The sequence below is a fragment of the Anser anser genome, assembly GCF_964211835.1.
Source record: "Anser anser genome assembly, chromosome: 10".
NCBI lineage: Eukaryota > Metazoa > Chordata > Aves > Anseriformes > Anatidae > Anser > Anser anser.
In genome coordinates, this window is record NC_139730.1 from 17,196,442 (window position 1) to 17,216,704 (window position 20,263).

The window sequence follows — 20,263 nt, forward strand, 5'->3', positions numbered from 1 at the left end:
GATATGTGGAAATAGACAGTGAAATAGAAGTTTTGTGGTGAAGAACTGTTGTTTTGCCAGGGTCAATGAATTGAGGGATTTAACTGCAATGACATGTAAACGAAGCCATGCAGCCTGACTGAACTTGCAATAGATGCACAATCTTTCCAAGCTCTCAGTCCTAGCCACGCAGAAACTCAAGGCTCTTCAGATGATTTACCTTGCTGCCAAGGTCCCAAGTTTTGCAGCTTATGTAAGGATGCTGTTCATTTCAGACCGCCTAATTTATTCTGACAGTGTATATTCCAAAAATAATGATAATAGAATGTTCACAAAAATTGGCCTTAAACAGGAAACATCCACAAGAAATAACCTCTGGCACTGGTTATTTGACCACCACTCGGGAGCAGCAGCGCGGGCCGCAGCACTGCCCCCGCCAAGGGGACACCACTCCCGGGCAGCTCCGGGGGCCGGGCCGGGCCCGCCCGTGTGTGGCGGCGCGGGGCGGGCCGGGGCCGGGCGGGGAGGCGGAGCGGGGCGGTGGCCCCAGTCCGGGCCCGCCGCGCAAGATGGCGGCGGCCGAGGCGGCGGTGCGGCGGCTGTGGCGACAGGAGCAGGAGCTACGCTGGCTGGCGGTGGAGGTCGGCCGCCTGAAGGAGAACGGGGCGCCGCTCTCGGCCGCCAGCTGCAGCCCCGAGGTGCAGCGGCTGAGGGCCGAGAACGAGAAGCTGCGATACCGCCTCCTGCACCTGCGCCGCAGCCTGGCGGCCGAGCTGGCCAGGGCAGCGCCGGCGGAGCCCCCGGCCGGCGGCGAGGTAGCGCTCGGGGCGCGCCGGGCCGGGCCGGGCCGGGCCGGGCCGGGGAGCAGAGGGGCTCACGGCGGCGGGCCGCGGTCCTGTGCGCTGAGCGAGGCCGCTCCCGACGGTCCCAGCCCGTTCGCAACCTGCTTTCACTGCGCGTTGGGCCGTTTAAACCGCGCAGGGTCTTGCTGGGAGCATCAGGTGATGGAGGTTGAAGTAGGAATATTGAGGAAATGGTGTTAGAAGGCTGCTCGGTCAGCGGCCTGCCTGGGGCCGCTGGCCGTCAGAAGGTCGCAGCCTGCGTGGTGCTCTAAATGACATCCCTATGTGCTAAGGCATGTCCCTTAATGGGCTGAAAGGGTCTTTTGGGCCTGATGCTGGGCTGACCTGGTTTGTTTTGTTTCAGGGATTGCTGCGGAAAGTCTCAAAAGCATAGTGATATACTTAATGTTATTGTTTTTAGAAAGGCTCTAGTGAAAGTCCAACTGTTGCATTGAATCAAAATAAAGAGGAAAAGGAAAATGAAGTCAGTGGACACAGGAGTGATGTAAGTGGTTTGTTATTATTATTATTATTATTAAATAATATCTCATAATTAAAGGAGTATTGTTTGGCTAGGTTCAGGAAAGAGGTTGAAATCTGAATTATTTTGCTGTATTGAAATCCCAGGTTTTGGGAAGAAGGCTTTCTATAGCTTGCGTATTGAAAAAAAATGTATTATCTACAAGCTTCATCATGCATCCCTAGATCTCTACTTTTTACGTAGCAACAGTATGTGGTCTTCTGGGAAGAAAGGGTCGGGATCCCATGCTTCCTAAAGAGAGCGGCGTTTCTTAAATAGTTAAACAGTGCGCACAATGATTGACTGAAAGAGGATGTTGGCAGCAGTAGCTGTAGTTTGACAGATCTTAATTCACTTTATGCTAGATTAATGGAAACTTCCCCTGAACTATCTTGAGTTACTTGGATTTGATGCTCTGCAAGGACTGGCTGAAGTGAGGTCTCGTTGGAATGACCCGAACTTCCTGTGTTGTCAACCAAATAAAAACTTGTGCGGGAGTATGGGCTTCCCTTTGAGGTCAAGCTTACAAAGAAAGCCATTTAGACCCAGATGGATGAAGGTGCATTGGAATATTGCAAAGTCGCTCTAAAACATCAAGCTGGATGTGACTATCCTCTGTATAATTATTTACAAACGCTTTGCTGCATGTTTGTGTAAATTCCAGTACACTGAATTCTGATCTCAGGTGGAACCTCTAAGAATGTTTTGGGACTGTATACCCCTTCGTTCAGTTTCTCTAGCAAGTAATTTTTGACTGCTGTGTATGATTTCATTTATTTGTTATAACTACAGCATGAGCCAAGCTTCATAGAAGACAGACTGAAGCTTTATGAAGCACTGAAGAAAGAACATGATGCTTTGCTAGCTTACAGAGCAGCCAACCAGAGCAAACCTATCAAAATTATTCTGACAGATGGAAAGACAGTGGAAGGGGAATCATGGAAAACCACACCATATCAATTAGCTGTAGGAATCAGGTAACTTTCAGGTTGAAGGAGTTGTGCTTTTGGGGTGAGAAACACAACAATTAGTGAGACTGCTAGAAATTAAGAGATGTGTAAAGGTTTGTGAGTTACTGGCTAACTGTAGAAGTTTTAAAGTAGATCTCCAGCACTGAAAACAGTTGAATGAAATCTCAAGTACTCAAATGTTTATGCTTTAAGAGTAGAAAAATATTAAAAAAAAAAAAAAAAAACAGAAACCAAAATTCAAGGTATTTAGGTTCTTCAAAACTTGGGTGGGGTCTCACAGGGTTTAGAAACATAACCATTTTTGCAAATTTGAACCTAAATAATTTGTCCTCATCATTTGTGTTCCTTAGTCAAGGGTTGGCTTCAAATGCAGTCATAGCCAAAGTGAATGGTGAACTGTGGGACCTGGATCGTCCACTGGAGGGAAATTGTACTCTGGAGCTGCTTATGTTTGATGATGAAGAAGCACAAGCTGTATGTAAACACTTAGTGTTTTTTACTTGATTAAAAGAATTAATGGCTTGAAATTGGTTGCGGCGTTACAGTTTTTAAATCTTGAATTAAAAATATCCAAAAAACTATTGAAGTCATGTTTGTCATGATTTGACAAAGATGATTAGATATAAATTAGTTGTAATCTATAGGTGAAACAAATCTTACTGTTCTTTCCTCTTGTACATAAACTGGTTATTTCTCAACTGCGATTCAGATTTTGTACATAATGTCTAGATGTGTCTGCTAATTTGAAACAGTTTAATGCCTTCTAAGATGCGTGTCCTCTGGTTTGAGTGTTTTTGAAGATCAGACACTGAAGGCAACACTGAGGTTGTCTGAGAGTTTTCTAAAAATTGTCCAATATCCCATTTGAGTCATAAATGAAACGTATGCCTCCATGTTTCAGCAATATTTATTAGAAACTTAAGTAGGCATATCTTGGTCAATTAAATTATAAATATGCTTAGTGACATGCCCAGGATTTTTTGTGGGTTTCAAATGCTGCCCTGTGCTTATCTTTATGCACTGTAATTAGACTTCATTTTATCAAAAAATTATTCATATGATGAAGTTTGCTCAAGGCATTTTATGAGCCTTTAAGGCTATTAAGTGGTCTGAATTAATAGGGAGTTAGAGCATAAGACAGTTACTGATCTATGGAGTTTTTGACTCCCATCTTCTGACATTACACATAATGTGGTTTACAGTCTTGTCAATAAACATATTGTATGTGAACAACAGCAACTTAATTGGCTATATTGCTTTGGATGTGGTTAATACTGCATAGACTTCTAACTGACCAGAAAATAACTTGTAAATGAACAAAATACATTTAGTACGGTGACTGAGTTGTATAGAGGTACAATCATGTTTCAGTCTGAAATAAGATGAGGTTTTAATGCTACAGCTGCCAGTGTATGGTTGAAGAAATTACCACATTAATAAATGTCTAATAAATATTTAGCATAGTTAAAAATGAGAACAGAAAATTGGTATAATTCTCACAGAATTTAAATAGAATTGATTCCAGTGTTTTTCCCGTCTGCAGCCATGCTTCTGTTTTGGTTTTTGTTTTTAATAATATAGTGCCAATGACCCCATGACATGCTCATCTGATTTTATTTGCAGGTTTATTGGCATTCAAGCGCTCATATTCTTGGAGAGGCTATGGAAGGTTATTATGGGGGCTGCTTGTGCTACGGACCACCAATTGAGAATGGATTCTACTATGACATGTACATTGAAGATAGGTAAAAAATCACTAAGAACTTTAACACTCAGTATCGAAGCTCTGTACTAAAGTTTTTTTTGTTTGTTTGTTTGTTTTTACTTTATAATGCTTCTGCATATTAAAATTAAAATCACATGTTTCTAGTATGGTTTAAAACCCACAGGTTAGCCCTTTTCGTGGTACCAGGGATGTGTGGTGTATGGAGGGAGAAACAGTGTGTAGATATGTATGTTTGTGTATATATTTAAATTCAAGAGCGGTGTTCAGACACCTGCTCCTAAAGACTTGCAGTTGTTGAATGCTCTATGAAAAAAATGTAGAGTGCTTGAGTAAAACTTTCTCAAGCTCATGAGAGACAGCTTCCTTGAAGAACCATGTGATTTTGGTTTAAATGTGACGTAGGCACTTGTAGAAATGGCACACATGCACGTAACTCATATTGGTGTTTACTGCTTGTCTAATCCTTGTGCGCAGCTTTACAATTCTGTTTTTTTCCTGGTTTATCTCCCTGTAGTCAGGGAGAATGCTAAATCTGCATCAGCTGATAAACTAGCTCTTCCAGTAGGGCTTGGCCTTTTTTTTTTCCCTTAAATCATATATACTTGAACCTAAATGGTCTTCCAGACATTTAAACAAAGACTATTTTGGGTTGATTTCAGTGAGATAGTTCAGGGTGATACCATTTGTATTTTGGAGGTTAGTGTCTAAAAGTACGGTTAAATATAAGAAGCTAAGACAATATTGTGGCAAATGACAACATACCCCATGTTTTTCAAGTGAGACCACTGGAAAGTGGGCACTTGTATGATGTGAATATCAAAATAATTAACTTGTATTTGTTTTGCCTTCCTCTGTTTGTTTAGAGGTGTATCCAGTACTGAATTCCCAGCACTAGAGAACCGCTGTAAAAATATCATAAAAGAGAAACAGGCTTTTGAAAGGCTGGAAGTCAAAAAGGAGATCCTATTAGACATGTTTAAGGTAAATCTTTGGAGTAGCTGTGATTCTGATACAATGATAAAATGCTGCATTTGACTAACTCATCAGAATACAACTCTCTGGTAAAACAAGGAAAAACTGTAGCATCCTTTTGCCCTTCTCCTATTGTTCTCAAGTGTTCAGAAGGTTTTCAAGCAATAATAAAACCATTTATTGTTGCAAAAAAAACCACCTTAAGCTCAATGAGATTATAGAGTGATTCGTACTCAAAAGGAGTATGTTCATTCTGGTTATCTTGCAGAGATGAGTCAAAAGAAAGCTTTGGTACGTAGTCCTCCATTTTTGTAGGGTGAATATTACCAGTCTCACTGTACTGTGTTTTAATTGACTCTCAGAAGCGCTTTGAGGTGTTCAGATGCTAATCCCCATGTTTAACATGCTGTCAGGGAAATGAAGATGTTTGGTCTCTTTCCCCTTTTTTAATAACTCTTCTGAAAGGATGTTGAATGTTTGCATATATGTATGTGATCATGTGACTTTTTAGTTGTGATGGTCTTTTACTGATGTGTTTGCATTAATACATAATTTTAGAATAAACTTCTAGTAGCTGTTATAATGTTGTTCCTGACTTCTTATGTTTCCCCACACAGTATAACAAGTTTAAGTGTCGTATACTTAATGAGAAGGTGAACACACCGACTACCACAATATACAGGTAAACAAAATAAATTAAAAAGGTATTACAAAAAATTATACAGTTATGTATATTGCATTTAAATTGAGAGGAGAATAAATTGTTTTTTCTTTTTCAATTTCTATACTTGCATAATTAGGACTTTACAAATAATATTCTTATTTATGTAAATTTAGATAGTTTCCTTCTCTGCTAGGACAGATCAGGTCTCCATTGGTGGGCAAATAGCAAATCTACCTCTCACTGCTTGCCTCATCAATAAAAAGATTAAAATAAGTTACCACTGAAATTGGATCACTGGATGTCATTAGTGACTGCATTTTAAAATGTTGGACTGTTTTGAAATAAACACATTCTTTTGATATATAGATGTGGTCCACTGATCGATCTCTGCAGGGGTCCACATGTGAGACACACTGGAAAAATTAAGGCCCTTAAAATATTTAAGGTAAGTTTAAATGAGTTGTGTTTAAAATCTTAACTACAATAAGTTGGTCAGTTGATTTATTTATATGTTTTTCCTGAAGTGATTATGCCAATGTCCTTTTGTATTGTTTTCTTTGCTTATTCTGAAAATGTGGCAAAGCTAATGTGGCAGTGCTGCTTTATGGCTGTTAGTATCTTCAGCACCATTGTATTTTCATGATAAATCAATATAAAATAAAATCAGTAGTATTTTGACCTTGTAAGATGGAGTCTTTCAGGTACGGGAGGCAAAGTGGGCACTGGCAGACTTAAGTGCTGCTGTTTAAAAAGTGGCAGTGCTGGCAGGAAGTATGTAGTTTCAATTACTTGCAGATGCTAATTTTGGTAATGTTAGACAGACCTCCTGGGAACATTCATCATATTTGCTTCTGCTGGCTTTCTAACTCAAGTCTATGGAACTCGAGAGTTACAGGGGTTTGGTGTTGGACTGTCAGACAGCTAGGATATAACTGTGAGAGTTATTTTCATTTTGTCATTTGTGTTCCCCTTTTGCATTATGTTTCAAACATAAACAAGTGCTGGCTTTTGTGTCTTTTTTTTTTTTTAGAAGATACAATGTGATATAATAAAACATGACATGACGCTAGTTAAAATATGTTATCTAAGTAGAATAAGTATGACCTGACCAGTGACTCTTGTTTATGCTTTCTGCATTAGGTATGCTGACTAAAAGGCATTGGAAGTATCTCTAATATAAATATATGCTGGTTGACCGCATGTAATTCTCTTCCCAAGTTAAAAAGTGTAGCATTTGAATGCATTAGTGTTTATTCCTCCTCTTGTGGAGATAATATATTGCATATCTTAAATGATGGGTTTTGTGCATCAGAATTCCTCTACATATTGGGAGGGAAAAGCTGACATGGAAACTCTGCAGAGAATCTATGGAATATCCTTCCCTGATAATAAAATGATGAAGGAATGGGAAAAATTCCAAGAAGAAGCTAGAAACCGGGATCACAGGAAAATTGGAAAGGTATGCTATTAATTTCTGTTACTGAGAGTTTGTAAACTACTAGAAATCATCTTGCTGCTGTAATATTTCCTTTTTGTGAATAAAGTCTCAGTGTGTGAAGTAGTCATTTTCTGCAGTTAACTACTGGAGATATATCTGGAGTGTTACAGAACTCTGTTTTGCTTTTACATAGGACCAAGAACTCTTCTTCTTTCATGATTTGAGTCCTGGAAGCTGCTTTTTCCTCCCCAGGGGTGCCTTTCTTTATAACACACTCACAGATTTCATACGAGTAAGTATATACAGATTTAATTTCAAACAAGTTTAATGCTGATTGTTGATCTTAAGTGATAAGCTATTCATAACACTGAGCTGTCCTTGGAAAGAGACGCATCTATGTATGTAAACATATGCCAGATTTTCCCTAGGATTTTACAGCTCAAACATTTTTCAGAAACAGGACATAGGAAAGCATTCTTACCTAACATGCTTTTTCCAGATGTGTGAAACCTACATGTGCAGTAGTCATTTACTTTCCCAGTAAACAGCCATCTTAAGAAAACAGTTAAAAAATAAAATAAAGAAATCAGGCTTTTGCTTGTAGAAAACTGTATCATCTTTTAAATGTTTTATTTGTTTTATAGGAGGAATATCGTAGGCGTAATTTTACTGAAGTTGTATCTCCAAATATCTTCAACAGTAAACTCTGGGAAGCTTCTGGGCACTGGCAGCACTACAGTGAAAATATGTTCTCTTTTGAGATAGAGAAGGAAACTTTTGCCCTTAAACCGATGAACTGTCCAGGACATTGGTTAGTACTTTGAGTTGAAAACCTTCTTATTTTACTGGATTTATCCCTTGTGGGGCTGAGGGGAAATCAAATGGAGTATCGATACATGTTACGTAAGTATGCAGTAGATTACTAAGCAACTAGTAAGTCCGGAGAGCTCCCTGACAGTGTCACAAGGGAGACCAAATAAAATTCTTGTAGGAAAATCTTAAGAGTAAGTCTATACTAAATGAGCTAGGTTTGTGTGAGATAATACTAGTCTGTACCAGTAGCAAATACAAATTATGTTGGTTAGAGAGGGACATGGGATACGGTGTGTCAAAAGCAGGTACAGATTAACAAGTTGTGATTTTATTCTCACTTTTTTTTCTAGGTGGTCTTTAGCAAGACTTTCAAAGTACCTTCCTTTCTCCATTTGCCTGTCTTTTTTGATGAGGATAACCTGAATGAATAAATGCTTAAAAATGCAAATACTATGTATATTGATCATTAGTTTCTGTGTTGTCTTAAGTCTTCTTTAAGAAATGTAAAAGCAGGGCTCCGTTGTGTTCCTTCTAGCTTGATGTTTGCCCATCGCCCACGGTCATGGAGGGAAATGCCTCTTAGACTTGCAGATTTTGGAGTTCTTCACCGAAATGAACTCTCTGGGACTTTAAGTGGCTTGACTCGTGTAAGGCGCTTCCAACAAGATGATGCTCACATCTTTTGCACAATAGAACAGGTAAAAACAAAACAAACAAACAAAAAAGCTATCCCACCTCTCCAACAGAGACTGACATAAAAAAGTAAAAATCCCCAAAGTATCTCCCAAATTCCCCAAAGATTCCCTAAGTATTTTCACTCCAGTTACATCATTTGTGTTTTATAACATAATGCTGCATTTGATATTTGTGTTAGGTTTAGGTGCTTCCTTCTTAGTCTTATATATATGTATAATGCATATATATTTTTTTTCCCTTGAGAAATATGTATTGGGCAAATACAACCCCAAAATGTAAAATCTTTTCCTTCCCTCATCTTCCCCCCTGCTTCCAAAAACAAAACAGCTGCTGATCGTGTTTTACTTGTCATAGTATGGCAATTGTTGAATAAATTGTTGAATAAATATTTAATTCTCAGTGAAGACCCAGATCATGCAATTAGGCTTTGGAAGCCTGAGCCTAACAAAAATATATATAAACATAAAATTATATATTATATATATAAATATAAAATTTTCTTTCCCTGCTTTCAAACCGAAGTACCTCAGTTTTCTCTTACTTTGATTTGGTTTGTAGGATGTAATTTTCATATGTGATCATTTTTATTTAGTAGCTTCTTACTCTGATTATGAAGAATTCAGCAAATCCAATTATATCTTAATGTAAATAAATGTAAATAAAAATTTTTTCCTGTATTTTCATTTCAAACTACTTTATTTTGCTTATATTTAAGATTGAAGAGGAAATTAAGGGCTGTCTTGATTTCTTGAAGTCAGTTTATGCTGTCTTTGGCTTTACCTTTCAACTGCATCTTTCAACAAGACCAGAAAAATATCTAGGAGATTTAGAGATTTGGGATCATGCTGAAAAGGTAATTAATATTTAAAAAAAACAAAAACAAAACATCTTTTAATATTAATATTTGCAAAAGTGGATAGAAGTAGATATTTAAGTTTTCATGTTGAACAATGAAATTGTATAAATCTGATGCTGAATATTGTCCTTAATAGAAATACATGTTGGAAAACTATCAAACATGTAGGAAGTGTGGTGTTATTTGTTTTGTTTGTTTGTTAATAAATCTTTCATTTCTGTGATTAGCAACTTCAAAACAGCTTGAATAACTTCGCAGCACCGTGGACGTTGAATCCAGGAGATGGAGCATTTTATGGTCCTAAGGTTAGTGAATCAGTATTTTAATACAACTTTGGGCGATGGACAAGAATACAGACAACATGTAGACAAACTGTATCAGGTAACTGTGTTAATTTGTTTCACAGATTGATATTAAAATTAAAGATGCTATTGGCAGATACCATCAATGTGCTACTATCCAACTTGACTTCCAACTACCCATTCGATTTAATCTTACTTACGTTGGGTGAGTGGTTAAGCTACTTATCTTCCTCTTCAAACTTAAAAAAAAAAAAAAAACAGAAACAAAAAATGATCTGTAATTCCCATAAACTGAAATGTATTAATGCTCTATTGTGCACGTAATTGTCTGCATCTAAGTAGCCTGTGTGGTTTATGAGGGGAAACATCTGTAACATCTGTGAGAGGCCTAAATCATGAACTTGAACATTTTTTCACAGTATAGTGGTTTAACGATAGCTGACTTTAATTGTAAATGCCATTGATTTTAGGAAAATTTGATGATCTGTCTTGTCTACCAGTTATCAAGACAACTGATCATGTGGCTCAGTACTCACTTTCAGCCTAGTCATTGTGTCTCCTTTTAAAACTTAGGAACATGTGCCCATGCCAGTAGCTACAGGCGTGATTATTTTAAGTCACTGTGATTATTGAATATTCCTTTAGAAGCCTAGGTCACTTAAAGTATGTTATTAATGAAAATGGCAAACTTTGCCTAGTATAAATCACTAGCTTTCTTTTTCCATGACTAGTAGAATCAAAAGAATTAGTAGGATTGTGTGTGCATGATCTAAGAGAAGTGTGTTTTTGAACTTTTCTTATTCTTTTTCAGTAAAGATGGCGACGATAAGAAAAGACCAGTGATTATTCACAGAGCTATTCTGGGATCTGTGGAGAGAATGATAGCTATTCTAGCAGAAAATTATGGAGGAAAATGGTATGTGGCACAAATGCAGTTCTAAGATATGTTTAACAGCATAGCTGGAAAATTTAGATCCTCCCTAATGTCCCATAAATTATAGTAATGCAGAATGATTTCCCTAGGGTTTTCTCAAAATTAGGTAAGATAACAAGAAAAGAAGTCTAATTTTACAGTCAGAATTGTGTATTGTTCTATTATTAGCTCATGGTTAGAAATTGAGTTTTATGAGATAACAATTGCAATTGCACGTTTGTTTTGCATTTTACTTGTTCCTTTTGTCCTCAGAAATCATGCTATTGTACTGGGAAAATGTACAAATGGGCATATGTAAAGTAGTTACTTATACAGACATAAATTAGCATAGATATGCCAAGAATTTTTTTCATTAGTAGGTTGTTCTACTTCATCTTGAATTAGCTCTAAAGCTCTCTCTTCATTAATGGATCGAATGATTAAGGAAGAGTGAATTCTCACTTTCAAACACAGACTGTCCACCTAGTACTATCAAGTTATATAAAAAACGAAAGTGAAAATTATGTGAAAATTTGTAATTTTGTTTAAAATTGTGAAATCACAAAGTGAACAGAAGGTCAAAGTTCTACCTATGTCATTTTACTGGAATCAATTTATTTGCTATTTCATATGAATTGGCAATTACGAAGGTAACTTTATACAACATCCTTAACTTGAATAAGTATTTTTATGAAATAAAGAAAATAATATTGGGGAACATTTCCATGGATATGAATGAAAATGTAAAATAGACATTCATATTTTTTTTGTCATGCTTGCCAGGCCATTCTGGCTGTCTCCACGGCAGGTCATGGTTGTGCCTGTGGGACCTACTTCTGAGGAGTATGCACGGCAGGTGAGAGTAGAGCCTTTTGTAGCAAGCAATTTTAATACCTCCTTAAATAGCTGTCCTAGAACAAAGAATGAATGCTTTAATAATCTGGAAGTCATTTGCAGGTGAATTTTTCTGTACCTTCTAAAACTTGCTTCAACCTGAGAAAGGGAAATATAACTAAATATTTTGGGTTCTGTTACCATTACATAACTCATAACTAGTTGTGGGAAAAAATATTCTGTGCTACATGCCTTACATTCTAACAAATATTTCATTATAGAACCATCTGCTTAATGTAGGGGTAGACATATTCCCAGTGTCTATACTCTTGACTACATTACATTTGAGCAGGGTTGTTTTCTACTCGCCCCTCCTCCCCCTTTTTCTTTTAGTGCAAGCATAAATGGTTTTCTTCCTTCACCTTTCTCCTTTTCTTCTTTCTGTGACTGAGTATGCATTTTTTGGCATTCAGCAGTGTAACTGTCTGAGGAGATTAGCAAATGTTTGATACGGATATTATATTGTATTCCTTCTAACAAGGAATTGTTAAGCCTTGAGGTCTTGTCATGCCCTTAAGGGTGTGTGCAGTTTTCTTCAAAAAACTTAATTGACTTCATTAAAACAACTGTTCATAACAGCAAAATTATGCACTTATGTGATTTATTGGAAGGATTAGAGTATGTACAAGATCACGTTGTAGAATATACACTAATGTTAACGTAATTTTATTTTTTTAGGTGTGCAGTGAGTTTTTTGAAGCAGGATTTATGTCAGATGTGGATCTAGATCAGAGCTGCACGTTAAACAAGAAAATTAGAAATGCACAGCTGGCTCAATATAACTTTATCTTAGGTAACTTCAGTATCTTATGTTTCTGAATATCATTTAAGTTTTAATGTTGAGTATAGAGTTTGCCTAGACTCACTTTGTAAAGTAAGTTGTCAGTTTAATATTGTTTCTGATGTGTCTTGCAGTGGTTGGAGAAAAGGAGAAAGCAAATAATGCTGTCAATGTGAGAACAAGAGACAACAAGGTTCATGGAGAAATTTCAGTATCTTCTGCTATTGAAAAACTAAAGAAATTTAAGAATTCACATATTCCAAATGCAGAAGAAGAATTCTAATGTTGCTGTTAGGAAAAAAAATATGTATTAGCTGCCCATGTGAAATAGTGTTGCTTTCCTCCTTTGCAGCAGTAATGCTCATCTGAAAGAATTTGCAGCTAATGGGTGCACAAAACAAGGAAATGTAGCAATGTTGGTGCTTGAAGAATAGCATGAGAATACAAATGCAACTGGTAATTCTTAACAATCCTGTGGGACTCCAATCTGTGGTAGTTGCAGAGGTTTTTCTTAAAAAAAGTCTTACACTTGTATTAAAATATGTTTATTTGACTGTGTAAATGAATCAGAGCTGCACTAATTCAAGCAACAGGAGGCAGGGAAATGTGCTGGCTGCTGCTACTGCTGCTGAACTACCTCAGTCACATAGCAGTTGCCTAACTGATGTGGCCTGAAATCCAAAGCTTCACCCGTGGGTTTCATTTTTTTTTCTAACTCCAAATTATGTCAAATATGTATTTTTGGAGTAGGAGGAAAATAGCTTCTCTGCTGAAAATCTCTGCATCTCTGTTGAAAATCTCAGTGAAAGAAGGCACTGAATGGGCTGGTGGGCTGTTTGCTATAAATGTGATTGCCAAGAATGAAGTTGAATTAACCACTATATCTGTGTGTGCAAAGTGCTTTATTTTTGCCTGTTTGCTGTTTGTTTGGCTGTTTAAAAACAAGCAAAAAAACCCCCACTAAATTCACCTTTGGAAAACCTTTGTATGTAATTTATTGATTTGCTTGCTTGGGATACTGAGTGCTAAAAAGGTATGGGTGACATAATGTTCATTGTTTTTCATTTTAAGTATGATGGAATATAAATTGATTATATTTATCTGACTTAATTGTTTATGCTTATAAATGACTTAAAGTTAGTGATGCAAGCAATTGAATCTTTTTTTCTTAGAAGTGAGTTTTAACCATTATTTTTTTCACTTTCATATGCCCTTTCTTAGCAACAAGGCTGAGATCTTGCTCAGTGTTACTCAGTGATGTAAAGTATACAACTGTAGTTAATGATTCACGTATCACTGAAATGAAACAGAAGGTAGTTTGATACACAAATGTCCTACAAATACAAATCTACTGTTCCCTTTTGTCTGCCACTTGTGCAGACTTATGTTCAGTGGGTCTATTTTTGGCATGGTGTTAGTCTTGTGAATCAATTTTTGCCAACTGATTATCAACAAATTAAAAAAAAAAAAAAAGGAAGAAGTGCTGGGAAAGCTTTCTCTTCAACTCATAATGTGGGGTACCATTTTTAACGATATATTTTTGTGTGTGAAATCTCATGTTTTGTTTACCATACATAAAGTAAGATGTGTTTAGACTCCAGAATTAAAACCTTCATTTTTTTAAAAAAGTGAATTTCTAGGATTTTCAAATACAAGACTTCTTAGCACATATTTTTGTGGTAGCCATTTCAGCTTTCAGATAAACTGCAGCAGTGGCAGAGGTCACTGAAGGCTGTAAATTAAAGGAAGTAGTATAAATCCGTGCTCTGCAGGGTGACGTAGGTAGAGAAAAGGACAGGTACGTAAAGGAAGGGGAAAGAGAGCACTGTCCATGAGAGGTAGTCTGAAGTGCTAACCACCATCATGAGGATCTTGATGAATAAAATTTGAAAAGAGTATAGTACTGGAAGAAGGGTCAGTAAAAAAGAAGCTATTTATTTTTTTAAATAAAATCTCCCCCTGCCCTGTGAGAGGGGGAGATGGTGGATCTGGTAACCGACTCAGTCAAATCTTTGTTATTTATTTATTTATTTTTTGCTCCTGCGGGCCCATTTTTGGTCAGCAGGTTCTTCCTCTACTTTGAGGCCAGGGTCAAAAGTGAGTGCAAGGTCAGGCCGGGGGCTGCCTGCGGCGCTGTGTCCCCTCGCTGTGCCATTTTCTCCGTCTTGTACCAGGGCGCGCATAAACCTCCAGCGCCTCGCTCCCCCTCCACGCTAATTCCCCTCACGGCGGCTGTGCCGGGGGTGCTGCAGCGGCCTCCCCGTCCCGAGGCGCTGCCCCCTCAGCCGCAGCCGCTCCTGCCTCGCCCCTCCCAGCCGCGGGCCTCGGCCTCGCCCCGTCACCGCCCCGCGGCGGGCAGGGCCGGGCCGTGCGGGGAGGCGGCGCAGACAAGATGGCGGCGCTGGCGGGGCTGCGGTCCCTGCGGCGGCTCGGCGGCCTCGCGCTCTTCTTGTCGCAGCTCTACGTCCTCTCTGGCCGCGGTGAGCCTGGTGCTGGCACCGCCTTGCTCCCAGCGCCCCGGGGCCGGGCGGCGGCGGGCGGGGGCGCCGGGCGGGGGCACGGCTCGCTGCGGGAGGCTGCGGGTTGCGGCCCTGCCCGCCGGTGCGGGCCGTGCTCCCGGCTGCCCTCAGCCCGGGGCCGAGCCGGGGAGGGTGCGGTGACCTCCCGCCGGGAACCGGGGGCTCCTGGGGCAGGGCGGCCGTAGCTTCCGCGGCGAGGGGCGAGGTGTGAGGGCAAAAGCTCTCCCCGGCACTGCGCGGGCGGCAGGGGCGCTGCCCCGGGCACGGCCCCGCAGCCGCGGTGGGCAGCCGGCCCCTCGCACTGCGCCATCGGGAGGCTTTGTTCGGCACCGCGTCAGCGTGAAGTAGGCTTGCTGGGCGATGTGTGTAGTCCTCCAGAGGGATGAGGCTGAGCTGAAACAAACGTGACTTGTCTGAAAGGAACGAATCAGTTCCAGTGCTCGTCTTAACGTGAATGTCCTGTGATTTGTAAAACAAGAAACCGTATTTTTATGTATTTTCATTGTCGTTATATTTTGCATTGTATTATGGAACCAGTATGCTGAAATCAAACTGTTTCTGATGGATTTTATTCTAAAAATATCATTTTTCTTTTTTTTTTTTTTAGCAGGATCTTTGATGACCACGAAGCATTCACAGCCCCAATCTACGTTTGCAAAAAGTCTTACTTCAACAAGTACAAATACTCCCAATTTTAAGACAACAGGTACAATGTTATATTTTATTTTTTTTTGTTCTGTGGGCCGTCTTCCTCTGAGTCGTGAGTCCAGTACTAAAGTCCTTGGATTCTGTCTGAGAAACCTGTGCACTCTATCACATGATTAAAAAACATTGTAGTGTTAACACGTTAAGAATTACTTCTAAATGACATTAACAACTAATTGGGATGATATAATTGTACATATAAAATATTACAGGTAGAAAATGGTTAGTTACACTGCCATTGTGGTTCATGTGTTTTACACTCATTTTGGATGGTAGAAGTTCTTGAAAGACTTACACATTCTGCAAGAAGTTGTTACTGTTCCTTAGCCAATGTAACTGCAGTTTTTGTAAATCATTGAAGAGCACATCTAGGTAACAGTGTTTCAGCCAGATAACAATTTAAGAGGTGATTTTGTGTATGAACACATACAAAGCTGTTAACTTAGTCCTGAACCAAAGGGAGGTTACATGTGTGGGCCTGTTTCTATGCCAAAACTGATTACTTCTGCTGAGAATTACCAGCTGAAAGACACTCCATGTTAACCCATGTTAAGCACTGTTCTGGTGTTGTACTGTGTGGTGTTGCTGCACTGTCCTGCACAGAGCTTCTCAAGATCTTTGCAGGTTGCTCTGCTGTGTCCTGTGGATAACTTGGATTCTGTTCACTGTATAGTAAGGAAAACCTTGTGCACATTGTCAGTGCATATGTGTGTGTATATGTAGAGAGACTATATGCTTTTTATTTTTTTTTTAATTTTATTAATGTATTTTACCTTTCAGAAAGTACAGAAATTCCATCTTATGTGACTAAATGTCCTAGTAACGGACTTTGCAGTAGATTGCCACCAGACTGTATGACGTGTAACACAAACTATTCTTGTGTATATGGGAAGCCAGCCACTTTTGATTGCAAAGTCAAGCCACATGTTCACTGTGTTGTAAGTAACCTATTACTTTTAAACACAATTTTCATTAATTTAATTGAAGTATGGCAAGTTGTCATAAAACAAATCTTTTTTAAAAAATTATTATTTTTTTTTAAAGAGTTTGCTGAACTCTTACATAGGCAGATTAACAGTTTTGAAATACATTTAATCTGATTCAACTACAGGCTGTTGGTGGAAAGGCAGATCTCCCCTTCTCTGGGTTGTGTTTCTTGCATTGGATCTTTTTGTCATGCAGCCACATGACTGAGTTAAATCAGCTTGCTGACCAATGAAAACTGAATCATTTTGAGAATGGGGAGGCTAAATCAAAGGTACAAACTGATCTTAAGGATGAGACAGAACAAGTGAGAACAAGCTATTTGTCAGCAGCTTCGGTTAGATTAGAGGAAGCAATAATATTAAAACTGTGCTGAATACCTCTTTGTCAGCTTTCTCATGTTGATTTTCTATAGAACACGGAGGTAGTAAAGAGCGAGTAACTGCCATTTTGCTCAAAATGTCCGTCTATGAAATGTCATTTGATACTGAATGCTGACCTTTTTGTATTATTAATGAAGTGATAATATTGTCCTTCTGTAGGATCAGAATAACCATGAGCAGGAGAACTTTACAATTAACATGACGTGCCAGTTTTGCTGGCAGCTTGCAACAACGGATTATGTATGTACCAATTCTACAAACTGCATGACGGTTTCTTGTCCACGACAGCGATACAATGCCACTTGTACAGTGCGGGATCACATTCATTGTTTAGGTAAGGCAGGGTAAAGAAGATTTTGTTCTAAAATGTCTTAACATTTTTATAGAGGGTCAACACAATGGTTGTTTATAGCAGTTACAGTATCTTGATTGGTCTATTTTTTCTATGGTTACATTTTAGTTTTTACTTTTAAAAGTGACACCTAATTGTATATGTTGTTTTTTAGGACTGATTGTATACCTTCATGTGAGAGAAATAGGTCTATTTTATTTTTGTCCACTTCTATGAATCAAACTAATTTGGACAACATTAATAGAAGCAATTTCAAATGTCTCAGCAGGACCATTAAAAATGTCATGCTGATTTCCCCCAGGTAGTTAAATGTTTCCTGTTTATTTGTTCTATTACCGTGCATGTTCTCTGGTGTGAGAGAAAGATTGATGGAACAGGGGACTGTGGAGTATAGGCATTTTTAACAGTGCATGTTTCAATTAGTGTCAACCCTTTTAGGCTCTTGTTAGAGAAATACAGTAAGCTTTTGCTTCACATGTCATGTTCTTACTCATTACGTGATCTTTGTCTGTTGCATTAAGGTTTGAACGTTTTCTAATGTTTAGGTAATCGAGTCTTTCCAAAGATGCTCTATTGCAACTGGACTGGAGGTTATAAGTGGTCTACTGCGTTGGCGCTAAGGTACACAAGAACTATTAGAGAACTTAAAGTTAAAATATGTATTATTATAAACATACTATGTATAAAATCTTCAGTCTGCTTTTCTGCTCAGTGGGTGTTTTTAATGGTGTACTGAGTACCGCATACTTAATATAGCCTGGTTTAGGGTTTGGAGGCGTATGATGCCAGAAGATTTCATTTACAATATTTGCTGTCTTAAGTAGAGCTTGAAAGAAAATATTTTTTTTACCCTATTTCTGTATCCAATGTACTTTCTCCAGTGCATGTGCAAATGCTTCTTAGGCTTCACAAGTGATTCTTTTTTTCTGAGTAGTGAGGACGTGTGTTCTTTTATTCTGTATGGTGTCAAATGAGGTATAATGCTCAGAAAATTCTGTACACTTTCGATGTTGCCACCCCTTTGTAATATGCTTAAAGTAATTAGGGCTGAAAATTAACCGAATTACTTCTTGGCATCTGAAATGAAAGCAGCTATTTCTGAATTTGATAGATACCACTGAGCTGTGTATAGTTGGCTTACACTTGTTAAGACTTCTTTACAAAGTGTTACAGCTAGAAGTGCTTTAAAAGGGAAGATTGTTGCATTTTTAAATTATTAGGGAAGAGACCAGTGTAGCAGTTTTGAAATAAACTGTTTAGGTGATTTTTGACGTATTAAGCCATTAGAGCACCACAATAGTGATTTGAAAGTAAATGAAGTTCTTTGCTCGTACTACCTTTTTCATTAAATTTTAGTACTTCAGAAATGATAAATTAGGTAGTAAGAGTCTGTGTTCCCTAAGACAAAGATATAATAACACTCTGATTAAGAACATGATCTAACACACTTTCCTTTATAGCAAGAGTTGTTCACTCTACCACCAGCTGGAGAAATTAATCACTGCACGAATACTGCATGGGGCCGAGTGTACCATTTGGTTCTGTGTTTCTATAGCTTGTGTGTTTGTTTGTTTAAGTTTCTGCCAGGTTAGAAAAGTAGAGAGACAGATTTTTATGTTTGAGAATTTTGGTGGTTATTGCTTGTCATGAATGACAAACTCAAGTCTCTGGATAATATTAATTGGCTAAGAATGCTTTTTTTATCCAAAAGCTTACTTGGTGACTCATCTCTTTTTGTACAAAAAATAAGTTTCTTGCACAATGTAAAACAGAACTATCATCAGTTTGTAGGTTGATCAGAAAGTTGCAACAGAAAAGAAGTACAGAGAAAAAAGTGTATCACAAAAATTGAGTTCAGCTAAAAATCATTAAATCCTGTTTTCGTTCCTATAGCATCACCCTTGGTGGATTTGGAGCAGATCGTTTCTATTTGGGCCAGTGGCGGGAAGGTCTGGGAAAACTCTTCAGCTTTGGTGGACTTGGAATATGGACACTAATTGATGTGCTACTCATTGGTGTGGGCTATGTGGGACCTGCAGATGGTTCTCTTTATATTTAAATGTAGATGCAACATGTTTCAGAGGGGAGTAATTGTGTGGAAAAGGCTCTAAGGAGAAGAAAGTAGAAATTTGAGCCATTGAGTTAGAACAAAGAACAGCTGTTCTTTTTATGTGCATATATTTTAATGTACAGTATCTGTACTTAGTTTGCCTTTAACTAAGGTAAAATAAAAGAGTGGATCACTAAGTTGACATTCATTTCCTTTCTTTTATGGACATGCTATTTTTCTATGAAAAAAGTTGAACAGCTAGCTGGATTCTGCACTGTTGAGCTTGGATGGTCTGTCAAGCATCAAAACAGATGTAAGCTACCTTGAATATCGAGTTGTTTACTTCATATTGTATCTCTGAGTTTAACTTACTTAAACATGTCAGTAATATATTTTTTTTGTATTTGTGGAAGGATAATTTCTTTGCCTAAGGTACTCTAGCAGTATGTAGAGCACCCTGTTTTGTGATCTTAATTACGTTTATCTCTGTTTTGGGGCATAGCAAGACATTTGCTTAGTGACTTGTTGACTGAAAACTGCGAGGTTATAGGATTACATTGCACTAACACTAAAATCTAAATATGAAATGAAATACCTTTTAGGATTATGCCAGGATGTCTGTATTTAGCTTGGGTTCGAGTGGAAGGTACTTTTATTCTTGTGCTAGCAAACTTGCAAGTTAATTACAAAAAAAATTAAGGGGAGGGGGTGGGGGAATATAACCTATATAATCCAGTTCAGACTCGTAGCGCTGCGTTTGGGGACGAAGTACCACGGTCAGGGCAGGGGCCGGGCTGAGTGCTGCGGGTGCTCCCGCCCGTCCCGGCGGCCCTCCGCCGCCGCTTGTCGCTTCTCTCGAATAAAGTGCAGCCGTACCGGCACCTCGCCTTCCTTGTCGTTCTT

The 20,263-nt window shown here is 38.6% G+C and overlaps 2 protein-coding genes across 7 annotated transcripts in view; both read left to right on the plus strand.

Annotated features, from left to right (window-relative positions):
* Window positions 1-20,241, plus strand: LOC310905182 (threonine--tRNA ligase 1, cytoplasmic-like). 6 transcript variants are annotated; one of them, XM_083851111.1, is made up of 23 exons: window positions 21-794; window positions 1,247-1,326; window positions 2,134-2,318; window positions 2,663-2,786; window positions 3,936-4,057; window positions 4,902-5,019; window positions 5,628-5,692; window positions 6,041-6,119; window positions 6,987-7,133; window positions 7,306-7,404; window positions 7,757-7,923; window positions 8,461-8,623; window positions 9,337-9,474; window positions 9,705-9,782; window positions 9,884-9,984; window positions 10,591-10,695; window positions 11,476-11,548; window positions 12,265-12,379; window positions 15,494-15,592; window positions 16,372-16,529; window positions 17,118-17,292; window positions 17,856-17,931; window positions 19,204-20,241. In XM_083851111.1, exons 1-23 carry the CDS (start codon window positions 134-136, stop codon window positions 19,367-19,369), a joined length of 3,294 nt encoding a protein of 1,097 aa, XP_083707237.1. In that variant the 5' UTR covers window positions 21-133; the 3' UTR covers window positions 19,370-20,241. The 6 variants fall into 6 exon arrangements, with proteins under 6 accessions (XP_083707239.1, XP_083707237.1, XP_083707240.1 ...); XM_083851112.1 differs by having other exon boundaries at window positions 510-794; window positions 1,243-1,326; XM_083851113.1 differs by lacking the exons at window positions 15,494-15,592; window positions 16,372-16,529; window positions 17,118-17,292; window positions 17,856-17,931; window positions 19,204-20,241 and adding an exon at window positions 12,502-13,507 and having other exon boundaries at window positions 1-794.
* The window catches only part of MAPDA (N6-Methyl-AMP deaminase), a 9,251-nt gene continuing 8,523 nt past the window's right edge, over window positions 19,536-20,263 (plus strand). Inside the window, exon 1 of the mRNA XM_083851184.1 lies at window positions 19,536-19,673. The gene's annotated coding sequence lies outside the window, so the exon portion shown is untranslated. The remainder of the gene's footprint in view (window positions 19,674-20,263) is intronic.